Source organism: Desmodus rotundus, chromosome 5 (genome assembly GCF_022682495.2).
Source record: "Desmodus rotundus isolate HL8 chromosome 5, HLdesRot8A.1, whole genome shotgun sequence".
Lineage (NCBI taxonomy): Eukaryota > Metazoa > Chordata > Mammalia > Chiroptera > Phyllostomidae > Desmodus > Desmodus rotundus.
In genome coordinates this window covers 122,855,629-122,871,546 of record NC_071391.1, presented here as the reverse complement: position 1 = coordinate 122,871,546, position 15,918 = coordinate 122,855,629, and the positions used below count along the sequence as shown (strand labels likewise).

The following is a 15,918-nucleotide window of genomic DNA, read 5'->3' as shown; positions in this document are numbered from 1 at the left end:
AAATTACTATAATTCCCACAGTGAACCTGTACTAAATAATTTGCTGACAAAGACAGCACCAGTTTCTGGAGCATAATTTTGCTGCCTTTTCCAAAACAAAAGTTAGATGTATATGCAAATATTTATGTGTACTCGGTGAAAGGTACAATGTATTTCTTACTATCAGACTTGGTCAAAAATATTACAAAAACAAAGCTGTAGAGAAAGTTCTGTACACTTATTAGCTGAAATGCAAAGAAAGTTCACAGCACCATTCTTAAGGCAAACACTGGAAACGATCCAAATCTCCAAAGGAGTAGAATGGATACATGAATGTGGTATATTAAACGATAGAATACTAGGTAACAGCCGAATTAAAAGAAATACAGAGACTTGCTTTTATGTGGATGAATGCTAAAAGCAATACTGACGGAAGCAAAGTGCCAGAGAAAGCGATTCCACGGATAAAGCTCAATATCAAACAAAATAAGGTCTTCTATAGTGATACACACACGGGGCAAATCTACAAAGAAAAACAAGGGATGATGAAGTTCAGAAAAGTAATGATAAATTAAGGTCATCATTGTGACTGAAGGTTTGGGGAACTGTAATCTTAATGAAAATCTCAGTTCATTTGCCAAATTAATTGCACTTGAACAAAGCATCCGCTTCTATTTCCTGATCTTTCCACCGTCCCAGCTCCTACGGTAGTGTTCGACATCTAGTTACTTTATTTATTTATTTATTTATTTTTAAAGGTCTGAATCATCTGACAATCTGCATTATATGTGTAACATATGTATTCTAATTAGTGGGCAACTTTCACAGCCAGCGTTTAGCTACGATCCGACAACAGCATTCATTATCTCGTTGCTGAATGAATCAATGCACTTCGGCGTACGTTAGCATTCATCCTTCTCGATTTTGTCAAAATTCTTACTGTGGCTTCGGTTCAAAGATGCCCCACCTCCTACCCTCTGCTGCAGGCTTTGATATTGTTCGGCTCTTCGCTCCGGAGACCTGGGTGCAGTCCTCTCCCCGTCTCCGCGCTGGGCAAGCCGAATGGGAGAAGGGCGAAGTGCCGGAGGGGAGGAAAACGTGTTTCCCACGCACGCAGGTGTGCGGAGGCCACAATTTAAGCTGCCCTAAGGCGTCAGAGGCGGCACGGTCCCAACCGGCAGGGTCGATAGGCCCCGCGCACGCTTTCAGGTCGGTGTCTAGGAAAACCCACCCTCTCACTCCCGTTCTACGATGACATCACGACCCTTCGGCACTCCTGAATGGAGGAGCGCATTAGCGCAAGTCTCGCGATGACTCCTCCTACAGGTCCTCTCGCTACGCTACCGTCGCCGCGACCCGGTAGTCGATAGAAGACCACGTTGAGAGCCGCCGAGACACCGTGGAACTATACTAGCTTCTGGGATTCATCTAGACGGCTGCGACTCTTCTCGGACGCCCACGGGCACTAGGTTTGGCTCTCAGGCGTCCCATCTGCCACCCCCGTGGTTGCGCGTGACTCCCCGTCGCTGGCCTCGGCCACTGCGTTGTGGGCTGCCGGGTGGTTCTCACCAATTCCCGTCCCGTAGCCTCGCGAGATTTTGGTGTTGTAAAACAGATTTCGGTCGGTGAGGTCTCCTTGGAGACAGCATTTTAACCGATTTTTTTTTTCCACCTGTCATACCGTGGATTCCTTGGTTCTAAAACGGCCTAGAGAGTGTTTGTGGGAGTCAGTCAGAAAGGTGTAGATGGCGTGAGGTACTGTTGAAAAGGGAAGCAGCCAGGGCAATCCAGGAGGAATATAATTTCCTGAGCATCTTCTGGCCACTTAAGCTGTGCTCTACAGTGGACATGGGGTTTTCCCCTACTGGGGGGGCCTACCTGGTTCATCAGGACAAACGTTTAGACACCACTGAGCACGCATAAGCACTGCGCCTTCTATGAGTGTGTAGTCTCGCAGTTTCCAAGATTAAATCCTGCTGGAATCTTGCTCACCATTCACCAGGGAATTATCTGTCTCTACCTCTTCTAAACTTTGTACAACGGGAGTTTCCCCAGGAAGTGATCCCCAGTTATTTCCCTAGATCTAATCATGTCACTTTTCAAATTCTTTCCCTTGTCTAAGCCTTTCTAGCTGTGTCCATTTTTGTTACTATTGTCTGCTAAGTGGTTTTTCACATACCATCACTATATTGATATTTGATTTGGCAAATGGACCATAGTTCATCAGTGTCTGGACTAGCTTGTTACTTATATATAGAATAAATTTTAGATACTAGGTAGGCCACCCTTCTGCCATTAAAGGCACACATCTCTTCTAGAACATCTCTGACAAATGTTTGTTAATTCATTCATGTGTTTATTCACCTAATATTTACTAAGTACCTAATATGTACAGGTACTGTTTTAGGAATTGAGAATTAAAACAGTGGACAAACTAGATCAAAGTTGCTACCTTCATGGCGTTTACTACTGGGGAACACAGACAATATACAAATAAGTCAGTGTAATTTCAGGTAGTAGTGAGTGCTATGAAGAAAAAGTAATGGAAACAGTGTGTATGTATAGGAATGGTGGCATTTTAGATAGGGTGGTCACAGAAGGCTCTTTCAGGAGGGGTTTTCCTAGGAGAGACCCAAAGGAGTCACCTTGTAAGGATCTGATGGAATGAGCATTATCAGGATGTGCAAAATCCCTTAGGTGGGAATAAGAGCATCAGGGAGAGCTGAGCTCCTGAGATGGTGAAGAGAAGATTAATTTGAGATCAAGTGCAGGGAAAGCTAGGGCCAGATTATTTAGGGCCTTGAAGGCCGAAGTCTCAAGTTTGGATTTTATTCTAAGAGTAATTGGAAGCCCTTGGGAAGCCCAAGAGAGTAGTTAGATTTCATTAGAGTTTTTAAAAGATTGTTTGGGTGATTGGGAAGAGAATGGACTCTTCAGAAGCAAGGGTGGACGTGAAGAGACCAGTTAGGAGGCTGTTGCAGGAGTCCAAATAGAAGGGTTCATTCAGCTTCTTGTTGCATATTTCTGGTGTTAGGAGTTCTCTGATTAAAAGGCAGCCCGTTCTGGAGTTGGAACATGCAATTCTTCCTGTGCATTGAGCTGGAATCTGCCTCCCTGAAGCTTGTACTTTTTCCTAATCTTGTAACAAGACAAAAGACATCCATTCCCCTTTTCTCCTAGTCATTCCAGCAGCCATTTAAGGCATTTGTCCTAACCTCTTTTCTCTAGGCCACCTTTGGTTAACTAAGCTGTTTTCTGAAGGAGGTGCTTTCTAGGCCCTTCAGAAATCTGGTTGGTCCTTAGAAGCTCTCTCATTTATTATGGATCCCTAAGATATGGCCATCATCGCTGCCCCTAATGCTCCACGTGTCACCTGACCTGTGGGATGACCAAGGGACCATGCACTCCCTTAATCTACTTGACTTCCAATGTGCTTTTTAGCAATCATGCTGTGCTGTTGGCTCACCCTGAGCTGTTTCAAACCACATGTTGAGCTGTTTTAAATTGCATTTCACCTTGCCCTGCCCCCATCCTGTATATTATGTTTTCTTAATCTAAATGCAGCACTTTACATTTATTTCTATTTCATCTTGGTAAGTTTATTCTAGTCATTGGACTGTTTTTTAAATCCTGATCCCATCATCCAACATGTCCCCCCAGCACTATGTCTTTTATAAATTATCATAAAAATTCTTTTCTATTTTCACTGTGTTATATCCTCTAATGTTTGCATGATGTACACTGCTAAAAATGCTGACTGCACCAGTAAAAGAGCCCTGTGTGGCATTTCCCTGTAGTGACTTCCCTCCAGATGGCCTGGTACTGTTAGTGTGTATTTTTCGAGTACATTTGTTCAGTCCATTATGAACCCTCTTAACTAAAACAAACTGTTTTTAAACGAAAAGCAAACCCACAAGGGTTGTGTGCAAAAGTTTGTCAACTGCTTTGCAGAAATCAGGGTGCAATGTATTATGACACCTGCTGATCTGTCAGTCTAAGAAGTTACTGAGGTTAGTTAGATACACTTTATTTTTGGAAAAACCATGTTGGTTTCTTTTTTTATTATTAAAATGAAGGTTTGCTGTATTTTAAAATACAAAGACTGGCTTATAGTAGGTAAAAGTAACTTTAGAGTTTAGACAATAATAAACTCTTCTTGGGATTAAAACGTTTTTCAAAGCAGAAATCCTTAGACCAGTGGTTCTCAACCTATAGCAACTTTGCTCCCCAGGGGACATTAGGCAATGTCTGTAGGTATTTTTTAGTTGTCACAACTTGGTAGGAGGAAGATGCTACTGGCATCTAGTGGGTAGAGGCCAGGGATGTGTTAATCATCCTACCGTGTACAGCACAGCAACCCAACAGCAAAGAAATACCTGGTCCAAAATGTCAGTAGTGCTGAGGCTCAGGAACCCTACATTGGACGATGCCTTAAACTCTTCTTTCTTGCAGTGACTACAATTTAAAATGGTTGTGAAAAAGAAGAAAGAAATACAAGTGACTGCATTAACCATTTGTCATCAGGACCTTGAAACTTTGAGATGTAAGTGATTTCTGACTTTATTTCTTTTCTAGATTACAAATAGATTACTTTTATTTCTGGGACTTCATATTACCTAGTGTTCAAACTTTTGCCATTTTTTTTTTCGGTGTTCTTTATATTCAGTTTGGATGGAAAGTGGTTTTCTTGAAATTCTACTTCAAACTAAGTTCAGCCTGTTTTGGGAGGCTTATAATATTTAAATTTCATAGAATGCATAACAAAGGCAAACTCATATCCATATATTGTTAAATCACTGAAGAAAATTTGTGTGTGTGTGTTATGTAGCTTTGGCTGATGCAGAAGGGAAAAATCTAGCTTCTTTGCTGTTACGTTGTGTACGACTCACCGACGGGGTGTCACAGATCCGTTATGTTAAACAGGTAAGGCTGAATTGATATCGAGGGATGCATCTTGAGGAGTATTATGCTGTTACAAACTTTAAAAATTAATTGATAATGTTTGGCTCCGGTTATTTAATATCAATGTATCATTAAAGAATAGGTTTTTCTTTCTGTTTATGGTATAATATCTTTTTATTTGAAGTAGCAATAGAAGCCATATTCAGGCTTCTACCACATTTGGAGCTGTAGTTGCAATAATAAGATAACCGCACCTACCTTTTAGATTATTTCTATTAATCTGAGCGTTCAAAACTTTTTAACAAGCACATTAAGGAGTTAATTTAAAATGTAAAGATTGTCCTTACTAGTATTTCAGTATTAGGATTTACTATTTGAACTTGCATAATATTTTTTTGGAAAGCAATTAAATAAATGCATTATTGGTTTTTCAGTAGTGCTACAGGATTCCTGTACCTTAAACCATTGACGGGTCTTTAATTCTCAGTGAAGGTGGGTTTGGAGGGTAAAGTGGAAGTTGGGGACATGTGTTAAAAAGGTTAATAAATACTGAAGTAGGTATTTAAATCAGTATCCTTAACAGTACAGTGTGGAAAACATTTCACATTATACTGGAGAATTAAAAAGTATTTGAATCCATGTTACTTTGTTATGCTTGATGTTAGAAGAAATTACTATGACTAAGTTTCTTGGGTTATAGATTGTGCCTTTACTGGAGGAGGCAGATAAAAACGGCCTGTGCGACCCCACTGTTAGAAGTTGCTTGGATATTTTAGCAGGCATTTACCTTTCTTTGAGTCTAAAGAACCCCTTGAAGAAAGTCTTGGCAAGGTAAGGAGAAAAAGAAAGGGAAGTGATCATTGTAAATGTTCAATTTGATTAAAAGTAACCAATATTAAAAACTCTTTCCCCGGTTTGGTTTTAGACTTGGGACTCTTTGTTTATACACCAATATCACACCTTTATTCACTATATTTTGATAATGTGGTTTCATTATATGTTACAGCAAGTCATCTCTTCTGTGGCTTTTCTTTTTCAGAATATTTCCATTTTTGATTTCTTTTTCTTCTAGAAAATCTTTAGAACAGTTTAATCATATTTTTAAAAAATGCCTACTGGTTTTGATTTAGATTAATTGATGTAAAATTAATTTATCCACTCAATAAATTTTTACTGACTACCTACTATGTGTCAAATATTCTCTTAGGTACTGGGAATTCAGTGAATCAAACAATCTAGAATAGAGGTTACATTCTGAGAGGAAGACAGAAAATAACACAAAATAAAGAAGCAAAATGTATAGGATTAGATGGCATGAGTGCTGTAGAGAAAAATAAAGCAGGGGGAGAGGGTGACCCCAGGATGGGGTAAGGGCTACAGTTTAAAACATAATGGTCACATTAGATGTCTTTGTTCAATTGTTATTGATAGGGTGATATTTGAAACTGACCCCCGAGGGGTGAGGGAATGATTATTGGGTATATTTGAGGGAAAAGTGTTCCAGGTGGAGGAAACAGCAGGAGCAAAGGCGTTGGCATGTTGTTGGAACAAAGGCAGGCCAAGTAGCTAGAGTTAGGAACAAAGAGCAAGATGAGAGGTAATGGTGGGGCCAGATCAACAGTGTCTCGTAAGTCAGTGCACACACTTTGGCTGTTACTTTGACTGGGAGGGACATTACTGGATGATTTTAGGTGGAGGAAAAATGTGGTATTTTGGTCTTATCACTTTGGCTTTTCTGTTGAGGATAATCTAAGTTATTTTCTGGCAGTATTTTGAAGGTCCAGTACAATATTCCTTCATTTGTAATGAGTCCCCTCCCTCCTCACATATCCTTGTACTACAGAATTATCAGGAATTTTAATATCTGCTTTTTTTTCTAGCTCACTAAATTGCCTACATGAATTTTTTCTAACGGAGGCCATACAAAGCTTTACTTCTCGTCTTCAGGAAGAATTGAACACTACTGATCTATACTCTTATAGGAAAGTAATTGACAATATATCTTCATGTATGGAGAACTTTAACTTGGGTAAGCCAGCTCTTGTCTAGTACTTTTTCTGGCTGACACCTGTCATTACATCATTTTTTCTAAATGGTGCTAATTTTGGTCCTGAAACTTCTTACCAGTGTTCTTAATTTTTTCTCCCACAGGTATAACAGGTGTTAATAATCTTCTTGAAAATGGTAAGTCCTATTTTGTTTTATTCTGAGAGGTAACTGCTTGTGTGAGTCTTTTGGAACTGGTCCTTTTAAGTTTCTTGGCAGTAGGTAGGGTACTGCAGATAACTAAGGTACATCGTGTTCCTTTTAAATTTCTACTTCTCTACTATGATATCATTTTAGGTAACAGTGATTTAAAATATTCTCTTGCGCTGAAGTTAAAGTTCACAGTTTTTAAGTTCTGGTTTGTCATTCTTTTTGTTTCAGTGCTTCATTTTCTACAGAAGAGTTTAACTGAAATCTCGGAAGAAAACAGGCAAGTGTTACTTACGTGTTGGCATGCTTGTGCATGCATGTCACTGCACATGTCTTTGTACAGGGATTTTTTAAAGTTCTACAATGTGCTTCTTTCTATGCCTCTCCGTTAATGTTAGACCTAATTATATAAATTCATTTTTTTGAGGTTCGATATTTAATTTTTTTAAATCACATAAATTATTATGAGAATAAATGAGAACGGGAAGAACTCTTTCATCTACCTGAATGTTCCTGTTTCATAGCATCCTGTTCTTACTTTGTGGACGAAGTACTCTCTGTTACCTCTCTGAAGAGAATAATGACAGTTTGTTTAAGTTTTTTTTTTTTTTTTTAATTTTTACATAGCCTCTATTTCTTCCAAGTTGCTTTTTTTTTCTGTTTGCTGCTGTTGGTTACCATATTTGTGCTAGAAGCTTTCCTTAGAAGTCTGGTGATCCTAGACTGAGTACTTACATTTAAGAACGGGACACTGAGAGTTGATTCGAACCTCTGTGCATGTAGGTGTGGTTGATTGCAGGGCTTTTTAAATGAATTTAATTTTTATTTACTGATTTTTAGAGAGATTGAGAGAGACATCAATTTTTGTTGTTCCACTTATTTATGCATTCACTTGTTGATTCCTATATGTACCCCTATAGGGGATTGAACCCACAACCTTGGTGTATTGGGATGATGGTCTAACCAACTGAGCTACCTGGCCGGGGCTTGTTTTCACATTTGATTGTGGGTTAGTTTAGCTGGACTCTTTCTTTGGGGAACCCCTGCCTGATATTAATATCTTTAGGTCTTTTTGCATGGGTAGTGGATTCACCATGGAAGAGTCTTCTAAATCATTGGTTTAATAGTCTGATTTTGGGGTCTGAAAGCTGTTGAATTTAGCATTCATTTTGCATATTTTTACCTAATACTACTGTGTGCAATATGGTATTGCTGCCTTTTCTGTGTGTGCTGTCCTCCCGTCTAGGCACCTGATGTTTTACTGTCTCTAGAGGTAGACCAGTTGTTTGCTGGCTTGAGGGTATGATCCAGAGTGTTATTTTTTTACTTTTTCAACTGACTTGTTGCCTGTCTTCCCGTTTTCAGCCCTACATTCACTTACCTACTTGTCAAAGAGTACCTGGTGCCCACAATTTCTTAGCCCTTTGGGCCTGCAAATCAGGTTGCTGCTGGGTTTGTTCTCTGGCTTAGTAGTCACCTTTCTTGATTTTGCTAAGTCAGTTATCCCTTATCCATCTGCTTTGCAGCTTATACAATTTTATTATTGTCTCATTGTCTATTTGTTGTTCTTTTGTATTTATGTCCTTTTATGTTTTAAATCCCTTGCGTGTTGGTTTAGGGAGGTTCTGGGGAAGAGTAGAAGTGATATCACCCTCTTTAACTCAAGGTCTCCTTTGCCTTAGCAGGAAGGAGCTCCTTCTCTGTCACCTTTTAGGCTCTTCGTCCTCTTTTTAATCTCTTAAATGTGGGTTCTGTCCTTTCTGTTCTCCTTCTTCTAACTAATTAATATCATCTACTTCTTCGGTGTCAGCTATCAGCTCAGTACTCAGAATATACAGATTCATCACTCCAGCCTAGCTCTCTGCCCTGAGTAATAGATTTATATCATCAGTTGTCTCCCAGACATCTTAACTTGGATATTTTACATGTGCCTCAAATTCAGTGTGTCCAAAAGAAAATTCACTGTCTTTATCCCTTTTCACAACCCATGGTAACCTGTATTCATTCTTTCTGTCTCTTTGAATTTGCGTATTCTAGATGCCTCAAAAAAGTGGAATATAATATTTGTCCCTTTTTGTCTGGCTTATTCAATTATAGTATTTTAAAGGTTAATCCATGTAACATATCAGAATTTCATTCCTTTTTATGGCTGAATTACATTCCATTGTAAATATATAACACAATTTGTTTATCCATTTATCTGTTGATGGACATTTGGGCTATTTCTACCTTTGACTAATGTGAATAATGCTGCTATGAACATTGGTAGGTAAACAAGGATCCGTTTGAATCCCTATTTTCAATTCTTTTGGTCATATACCTAGGAGTAGAGTGCTGGATCATACAGTAATTCTATGTTTAACTTTTTGAGGAACCGCCAGACTATTTTCCCTGATTTATGATTTCATGTTATCACTCTGTGTTCTGCTATGTTGAGAATAGACTGAGAGGAGCACAGATAGAAGCTGAGAAGCCAGTTTGGAGGCTATTGTAGTAAACCAAGAAGAGGTGAGAGTGGCTCAGGCCAGGAGTAGCTGTGGAGGGTTCTGACTCTGGGTGTATTTTGAAGGAAAGTAGACTCAACTGGATGGAATGAGGAAGAGAGAAGTCAAGGATGATTACAAAGTTTTTGTGGGATAGAGATCCCAGCAGGTGGGATAGGTTGGAGTTGAAGATAAGTTCACATAGTTTGAGGTGCCTGTTGGACATCCAAGTGAAGTTACTGAGTAGGAAGCTTCATATACAATCTGGAATTAGAAAGAGAGTTCTGGGCTGGAGATAAAATTTGGGAATGGTCAGCATATAGATTATATTTTCAAGCTCATGAGCTAGATGAGATCAGCGTCAAGGAAGTGAATTAGATGGACAAGAGAGGAGGACCGCGGTCCGAGTCTTGGAGAGCTCTACCATAAATAGCTCAGGGGACAGGAAGACCTAGCCAAGGTGTCTGAGAAGAATGGTGGTGAAGCAGGAGAAAGTCTGGGAGAGTCTGGCCTCTTAGAAGCCATGCGAAGGAAGTGTATCAAGTTTGAGGGAGCATTCAAATGTATAAACTGTTACTCATTTTCATTTGCTATTTTTACTTAAGAAAGAGAAGTGAGGCTAGTTATTGGCTGAGAAAGAGGAATATGTTGAGGTAAGTTAAGAGTGTTTAAAGTTTCCAATAAATGTCTACATAATTGGAATGTTTATGAGACTAGAAGAGAAAGGCATACATGTGTGCTATAATCTAAAATTGCTTTTGGCCCTTTGATTGAGGAATGTATTATTTTTGAAGAGGGATAAAAATGGTGACATTTTTATTTGACTTTTTGTCGTAATAATGTCTTTTCTTCATTGTAGAAAATTTGCTGGAAATCATATTGTTCAAACGCAGTTGATGAGTGACTTGTTGGTAGGCATTAGGGTTTCGGTAATGTTAGTACAGAAAACCCAAGGCCTCCAGAGAACTCACCTGATGATCTCCAGTTCTCCCACATGGCAGAGTATGTGTGAATTGCTGAGTATTTTTACCAAGTTTTTAAATGATGGTAAGTATAAAAACGTACAAATAATGGTAACTGTCACTCAGTTTCTGCTAATAATGGTATGACATATATGATACTTAACAGAGATATAGAACTTTCCTCTCTCTGCCCTTCAAAGCAGAGAAAGGCCTGGGATTACAAGGTTTTAATACTTTTTCTTTTAAATACACAAGTTCAGCAAGGGATAAGGATGAAGGATTTTTCTAAGTGTGTGTGTGTGTGTGTGTATCGTATACAAAGAAGAAAACCTAACAATCTTAGTGTTGAAAGGCTACAGGCTTTAAGTAGCAAAAGAACATTCCTGAGAAGAAATTTCTGAATATGGAAGGGGGATGCGAAAGGTTGGTGTCGTCCGTGTGTTTCTCCTAGGTGGCAGGTGGCAGCTTCAGATGACTATGTTCATTGCGGGGCGGGGCATTATGCTCTTCATAGCTCATGCGGTGCTTCTGTCCACATGAACTGTACCGCTGGGAAAACAAATAGTTAATGAGAAGACGTGTCTTTTTATGAGAGTATGTCTACTAATAAATTACATCGAAATGGTCGATTTAGAATATCACCATTGTGTAACCCCCAGTGGAACGATGTGGGCATTCAGCATCGATGGCTGCTGGCGTTACAGAAACAGCCAGCCAGACAACGTGTGCTCCTTACAGTTCTGCTTTCACCGCCCATAGTCTTCGCAAAGGGATTGTACTTGACACTGGCCCTGTGTCTAGGTCGTCTGCCGATTTACACGAATTACAGAGGACAGAGGAGTACGTAGAACTGCACCAGGAATAAACAAGGGCAATATCCAGATTGTGGGAAATTTAACAGGTCTGAAGGCCAGAGTTCTTCAACAGAAAAGTTGTTAACGAAAGGAAAGGGGCAGAGATGGCGCAAGTAGATTAAAAGTCACTAGACACATATCAAAGTTTTAAATAATGGACCAGACTAAACCATAGTGTTCAGGACTGCTCACCTGATCAATAAAGCTGTTTTTGAAAAAACTAAGGATGTCGTCACTCTGAAAGGATAATGCTTACTTGGGTGAGAGGAAGGCACTTGTGGTTGGGATGAGGCACATGGATGAGACTTCGGGGCTGGGTAGCCAGGTTCCACTTCTTGCTGTGGATGGTGGGTACAAAGGTATTTGCCTTCTCATAATTCACTAAGCTGTACATTTGTTTTGGGTGGTTTTCTGTATCTCTGTTTTATGTTATCTGTGTTTTATGTAACAATAAGATTAACAAAAAAGTGATACTTAACACATTAGTATCACATAAAAAGTTATATTACTTTGTTATCCTTTACCTTCCATTTTATATATAAGTTAATATATATATATATGAATATTATCTTAATTTTAAAAAAACACTAATGGGATCTGTTCAAGAGCTCTTATTTGTAAAGAACAGTAACTGACTCTGGTTTTGCTAGGCTGATGGGAGACGAATAGTAATCTCATTTCTTTACATGTTTTTAACCTTGGTAACGACTGGAAGTCCTAGCTAAACTGTCCAGTTCGCCTGCCTGCCTACCTGCCTGCCTTCCTCCTTCCCTTCGTTCCTTTGTTCCTTCCTTCCCTCCCTCCCTCCCTCTTACGTAGGATCTCAGATAGGTATTAAAAGGAAAATAAAGTTACTCTTACTAACCTAATTCACAGACATCTTTTCTGAGGATATTTGCTTTTAAAAGAAAAATTTGTTAACTCTAAAAAAAATGACTAATTGGTGAAATGCAGAGAAGACGTGATTTTAATATCAGGCAGCCTCTTTTCTGGAAAGTTGATGGCACCGAATCAGTGTTATCTTCCCCAGGATTTTAAAGCTTTGTATATCAGTAAGTATTTAGCTATAAGGAACATGAAACTGAACCTCAGGGACTTAAGCAAATGTGCCTCCCTTCTTCCCCACATAACAAGAAGTCCAGAAAAAGGTGTTCTGGAACTACAGTAGGCAGACTAGGACCCACACATTTTTGTCTTTTGGCTCTGCCATCTTAACCATGTTGGCTTTCACCCACATGTTTTGTTGCCTCATGGTTGCCATATGACTGCTGTAGCTCCAGACATCATGTCTCTAAGTCAGGAAGGAGGACCTCGTTACTTTTTACCAGGAAAATCAAAAGTACCCAGGAGATTTGTGCTTGTACCTCTTGGCCTGAACCCTCATACTGCTACCTTTAATTGCATTGAAAATTACAGAAATAATTATCTTGCCTTTGGCTGGACACACGGATGCCTCAATCAAAGTTATATTTCTATTAACATGGATAAAGGATAGAATGGATAATTAGTAGGTAGCTTACAATAGGTATTTTAAATTTTTTCAGCAGGCTAAATAATTCATCATGTTACTTAGTATACTTTCTGACAAACCAGAGACTAAAAGAAAACAAAAAGAAGATAGTAAGTCAAGATTGTTTGGGTACAGTGCCAACTGTAGCAGAGTTTGTAATTAGCACTGATGCAGGCTCTTTCTACCAGCCCTGAAATCACTAAGAAAAATTAATGTAATGTGGGGGGTTGGGATGCAGAGGCATTAGTGGAGAGAGGGTACAGGCTATGTTACTGCTAGATGTATTGGGAGGCTGTAGGTGGAGAGGAAGGAAGAGTGGATGTTAGCAGGGATGGGAAGGAATTGAATTTATTCAGTATTTATGTGTTGAGCATGAAAGCCTTTATGTTCATTATTCATTTAAACCTTACAAGAACTGTGTCAGATAGGAGTTATATTTTCCCATTTTACAGAAGAGAAAGCTGAGTGCTTGGGAGGTAAAGTAACTTGCCCAAGCAAGTAGTCAAGCTAGAAACTGCACCCAGGACTGTCTTTCCCTGCAGCATCTGCTCTTTCCACTGTACCAGACTATCCGTCATTTTTTAATACATGCTGTCTATTTCTTTGCTAAATAGATGACCTCTTACGGACAATTCAGAGTACGTCTGGATTAGCTGTTATTCTTTTTATTAAGGCTATGTTTCATCCACCTGAAAAGATTCCTGATTTGGTGAGTGCATCTCCTGTTTAGAATTGTACTTTATTGATAGTTTGACACATGTCTTAAAAATATTTTTAAAGAAGTGAATTAAAATTTTTTTGCATAGTCAGAATCTTTTCTGATGACCTTTTCTCTTATATGTAAGGCAATTCCAAAAATTTATGTAAAATAGAATACAACAGTTATCTGTAAATCTATCTCACAAAAATAATCATTATCAACATTCTTTGATATATATTCTAGTTTTCTCTAGTGCTGTTTTGATAAATGTTTTCTATGAAGAATAACTTAAATATTGTGTTTTAGAAAGGAAGCATGCTAGAATCAATTTTTCAGTGAATTGGTCAATTTTTCAATCATATGGGAAGTATAATTTGATTATTTGGGTCACAATCCTTATATTTCTACTAGTAGTTTCTTCTTTTCTTTTTTTTAATTTGAAAATTATTGATTTATTTATTTTTAGAGAGAGGAAGGGAGGGAGAAAGAGAGGGAGAGAAACATCAATGTGTGGTTACCTCTCTTACACCCCCTACTGGGGACCTGCCCCCAACCCAGGCATGTGCTCTGACCAGGAATTGAACCAGTAACCCCTGGGTTCACAGGCTAGTACTCAATCCACTGAGCCAAACCAGCCAGGGCTAGCGGTTTTCTTCTAGTGTTATCTAGAAACTTATTTTAGCTCTTTGCCTGACTTTATGCAAAATAGATATGTACCATTCTCTGAGATCACACAAAGTAATTATTGGATAAAATTAAAAATTTTCTAAATCATTTCTTAAAAACATTAATTAAGTTTATCCACCTGCAGGTGGCAATGTGTTATGCTCTTGCCAGCAAAATGGTTCACGGAGTTAGATTTTTTTTTCCTATTACAATAGTTTTAACACTTGTGGCTTTTTTACCTTTAGGTTCATTTATTTTTCTTGGGATATTTTGGTGAAAAAATAATTTTGGATTTATACTTTGAAAGATCTCTGAAAAGTTTTAGAGGCTTTATATGTATTACTCTGTTGTGTTTTTTCAGATTAGTAGCTTGCTTCTCCGTTCAGTGGACTGCACAAGCATCCCCGAGTGGTTTTTGAACTCCTGCAGGAGCCTTTGCTGTGCCGATGTGTCCGAGTCAGCTCTCTTATTCCTGTGTCAGGGGACACTCACTATGTTGGACTGGCAGAATGGGAGGATGGGCCCGAGCGGGGAGGCCCTGCTCTTGGATACTGTGCAAGTTTTATTCACCTTGAGTTCACAGTGAGTTTGATGCTACTGTCTCATATTTTTTTTTCCTTATCAGACATTTAAAAGGTGGCAAATGAGCCAGCATACTTAGTAATTCAGTGAAAAGTGGCCAGGATAATCCTAAATTAAAAGGAAATGAAGTAGGTGTAAAAGTAGAACAAGAAAAAATAGGATGATGGCAGAAAATATAGAAATTATTGGTGCAGGTTAACCTGTAGTGAATATTTCTTTCTTTATTTTTTTTTTAAATTTTATTTATTTATTTTTAGAGAGAGAGAGGGAGAGAAACATCAATCAGTTGCCTCCTGCATGACCCTAACTGGGGACCTGGCCAGCAACCTGGGCCTGTGCCCTACTGGGAATCGAACCGGTGAACTTTTGGCTTGCAGGATGACTCCCAAACCACTGAGCCGCACTAGTCAGGGCTGTAGTGAACATTTCTAAAATTAATTTTAATATTCAGTTTCTGATGCTAGCATTTTTTTAAACTATAAAAATTCTATATATATAGTGCTTTATAGTTTATGAACAACTTCATTATAGGTAATTCATTGTGACCTTCACATGTCTGATAAACAGGATAGAAAATCTAATTTGTTGAATTTGTCTAATTTGTTGCAAGTGAATGCTTTAGGAGAGTAAATGCTTTAACCTAAGAGTGTATCGCTACTAAGCACCTGAGCCAGAACTATAGCCAGGTCTCTTGACTTCACTGGGTTGTAGTTTGTGCCTTTTGGTGTTTTTGCCATAATGCCTGAAAGTGTTCATGTGCTTAACGTGTCAGACCATGGATCCACTGTGATAGTTGTGAACACGTGGATAAGGGGGAAAACTGCAATGTTCTAAAATAAACTTTACATGTTTTTAAGTTTATATGAATTTTAAAATTGTACATATTTTAAAATTGTGTGTATTTTAAAATTTATTCTTCATTGTGTTATTTTGTAACAGATTGAGATATATTTTCATTACCCTCAAAAGAAACCCTATTCGAACTAACTTTTCCCAACCCTAGCCACTCAGTATATTTTAAAATACCTGTGAAACAATCATCACAATCAAAATAATGAACATTTCTATCACCCCCAAAGGTTTC

General features: G+C 38.6%; 1 protein-coding gene across 1 annotated transcript in view; it reads left to right on the top strand.

Moving 5' to 3' along the window:
* Nucleotides 1–1,298: 1,298 nt before the first annotated feature.
* The window catches only part of THADA (THADA armadillo repeat containing), a 282,735-nt gene continuing 268,115 nt past the window's right edge, over nucleotides 1,299–15,918 (top strand). The window contains exons 1-10 of the mRNA XM_053924401.2: nucleotides 1,299–1,448; nucleotides 4,432–4,522; nucleotides 4,808–4,902; nucleotides 5,582–5,712; nucleotides 6,762–6,910; nucleotides 7,033–7,065; nucleotides 7,309–7,357; nucleotides 10,420–10,607; nucleotides 13,501–13,595; nucleotides 14,614–14,834. Coding sequence (XP_053780376.1) covers nucleotides 4,447–4,522; nucleotides 4,808–4,902; nucleotides 5,582–5,712; nucleotides 6,762–6,910; nucleotides 7,033–7,065; nucleotides 7,309–7,357; nucleotides 10,420–10,607; nucleotides 13,501–13,595; nucleotides 14,614–14,834 — 1,037 coding nt within the window. The 5' untranslated portion in view covers nucleotides 1,299–1,448; nucleotides 4,432–4,446. The remainder of the gene's footprint in view (nucleotides 1,449–4,431; nucleotides 4,523–4,807; nucleotides 4,903–5,581; nucleotides 5,713–6,761; nucleotides 6,911–7,032; nucleotides 7,066–7,308; nucleotides 7,358–10,419; nucleotides 10,608–13,500; nucleotides 13,596–14,613; nucleotides 14,835–15,918) is intronic.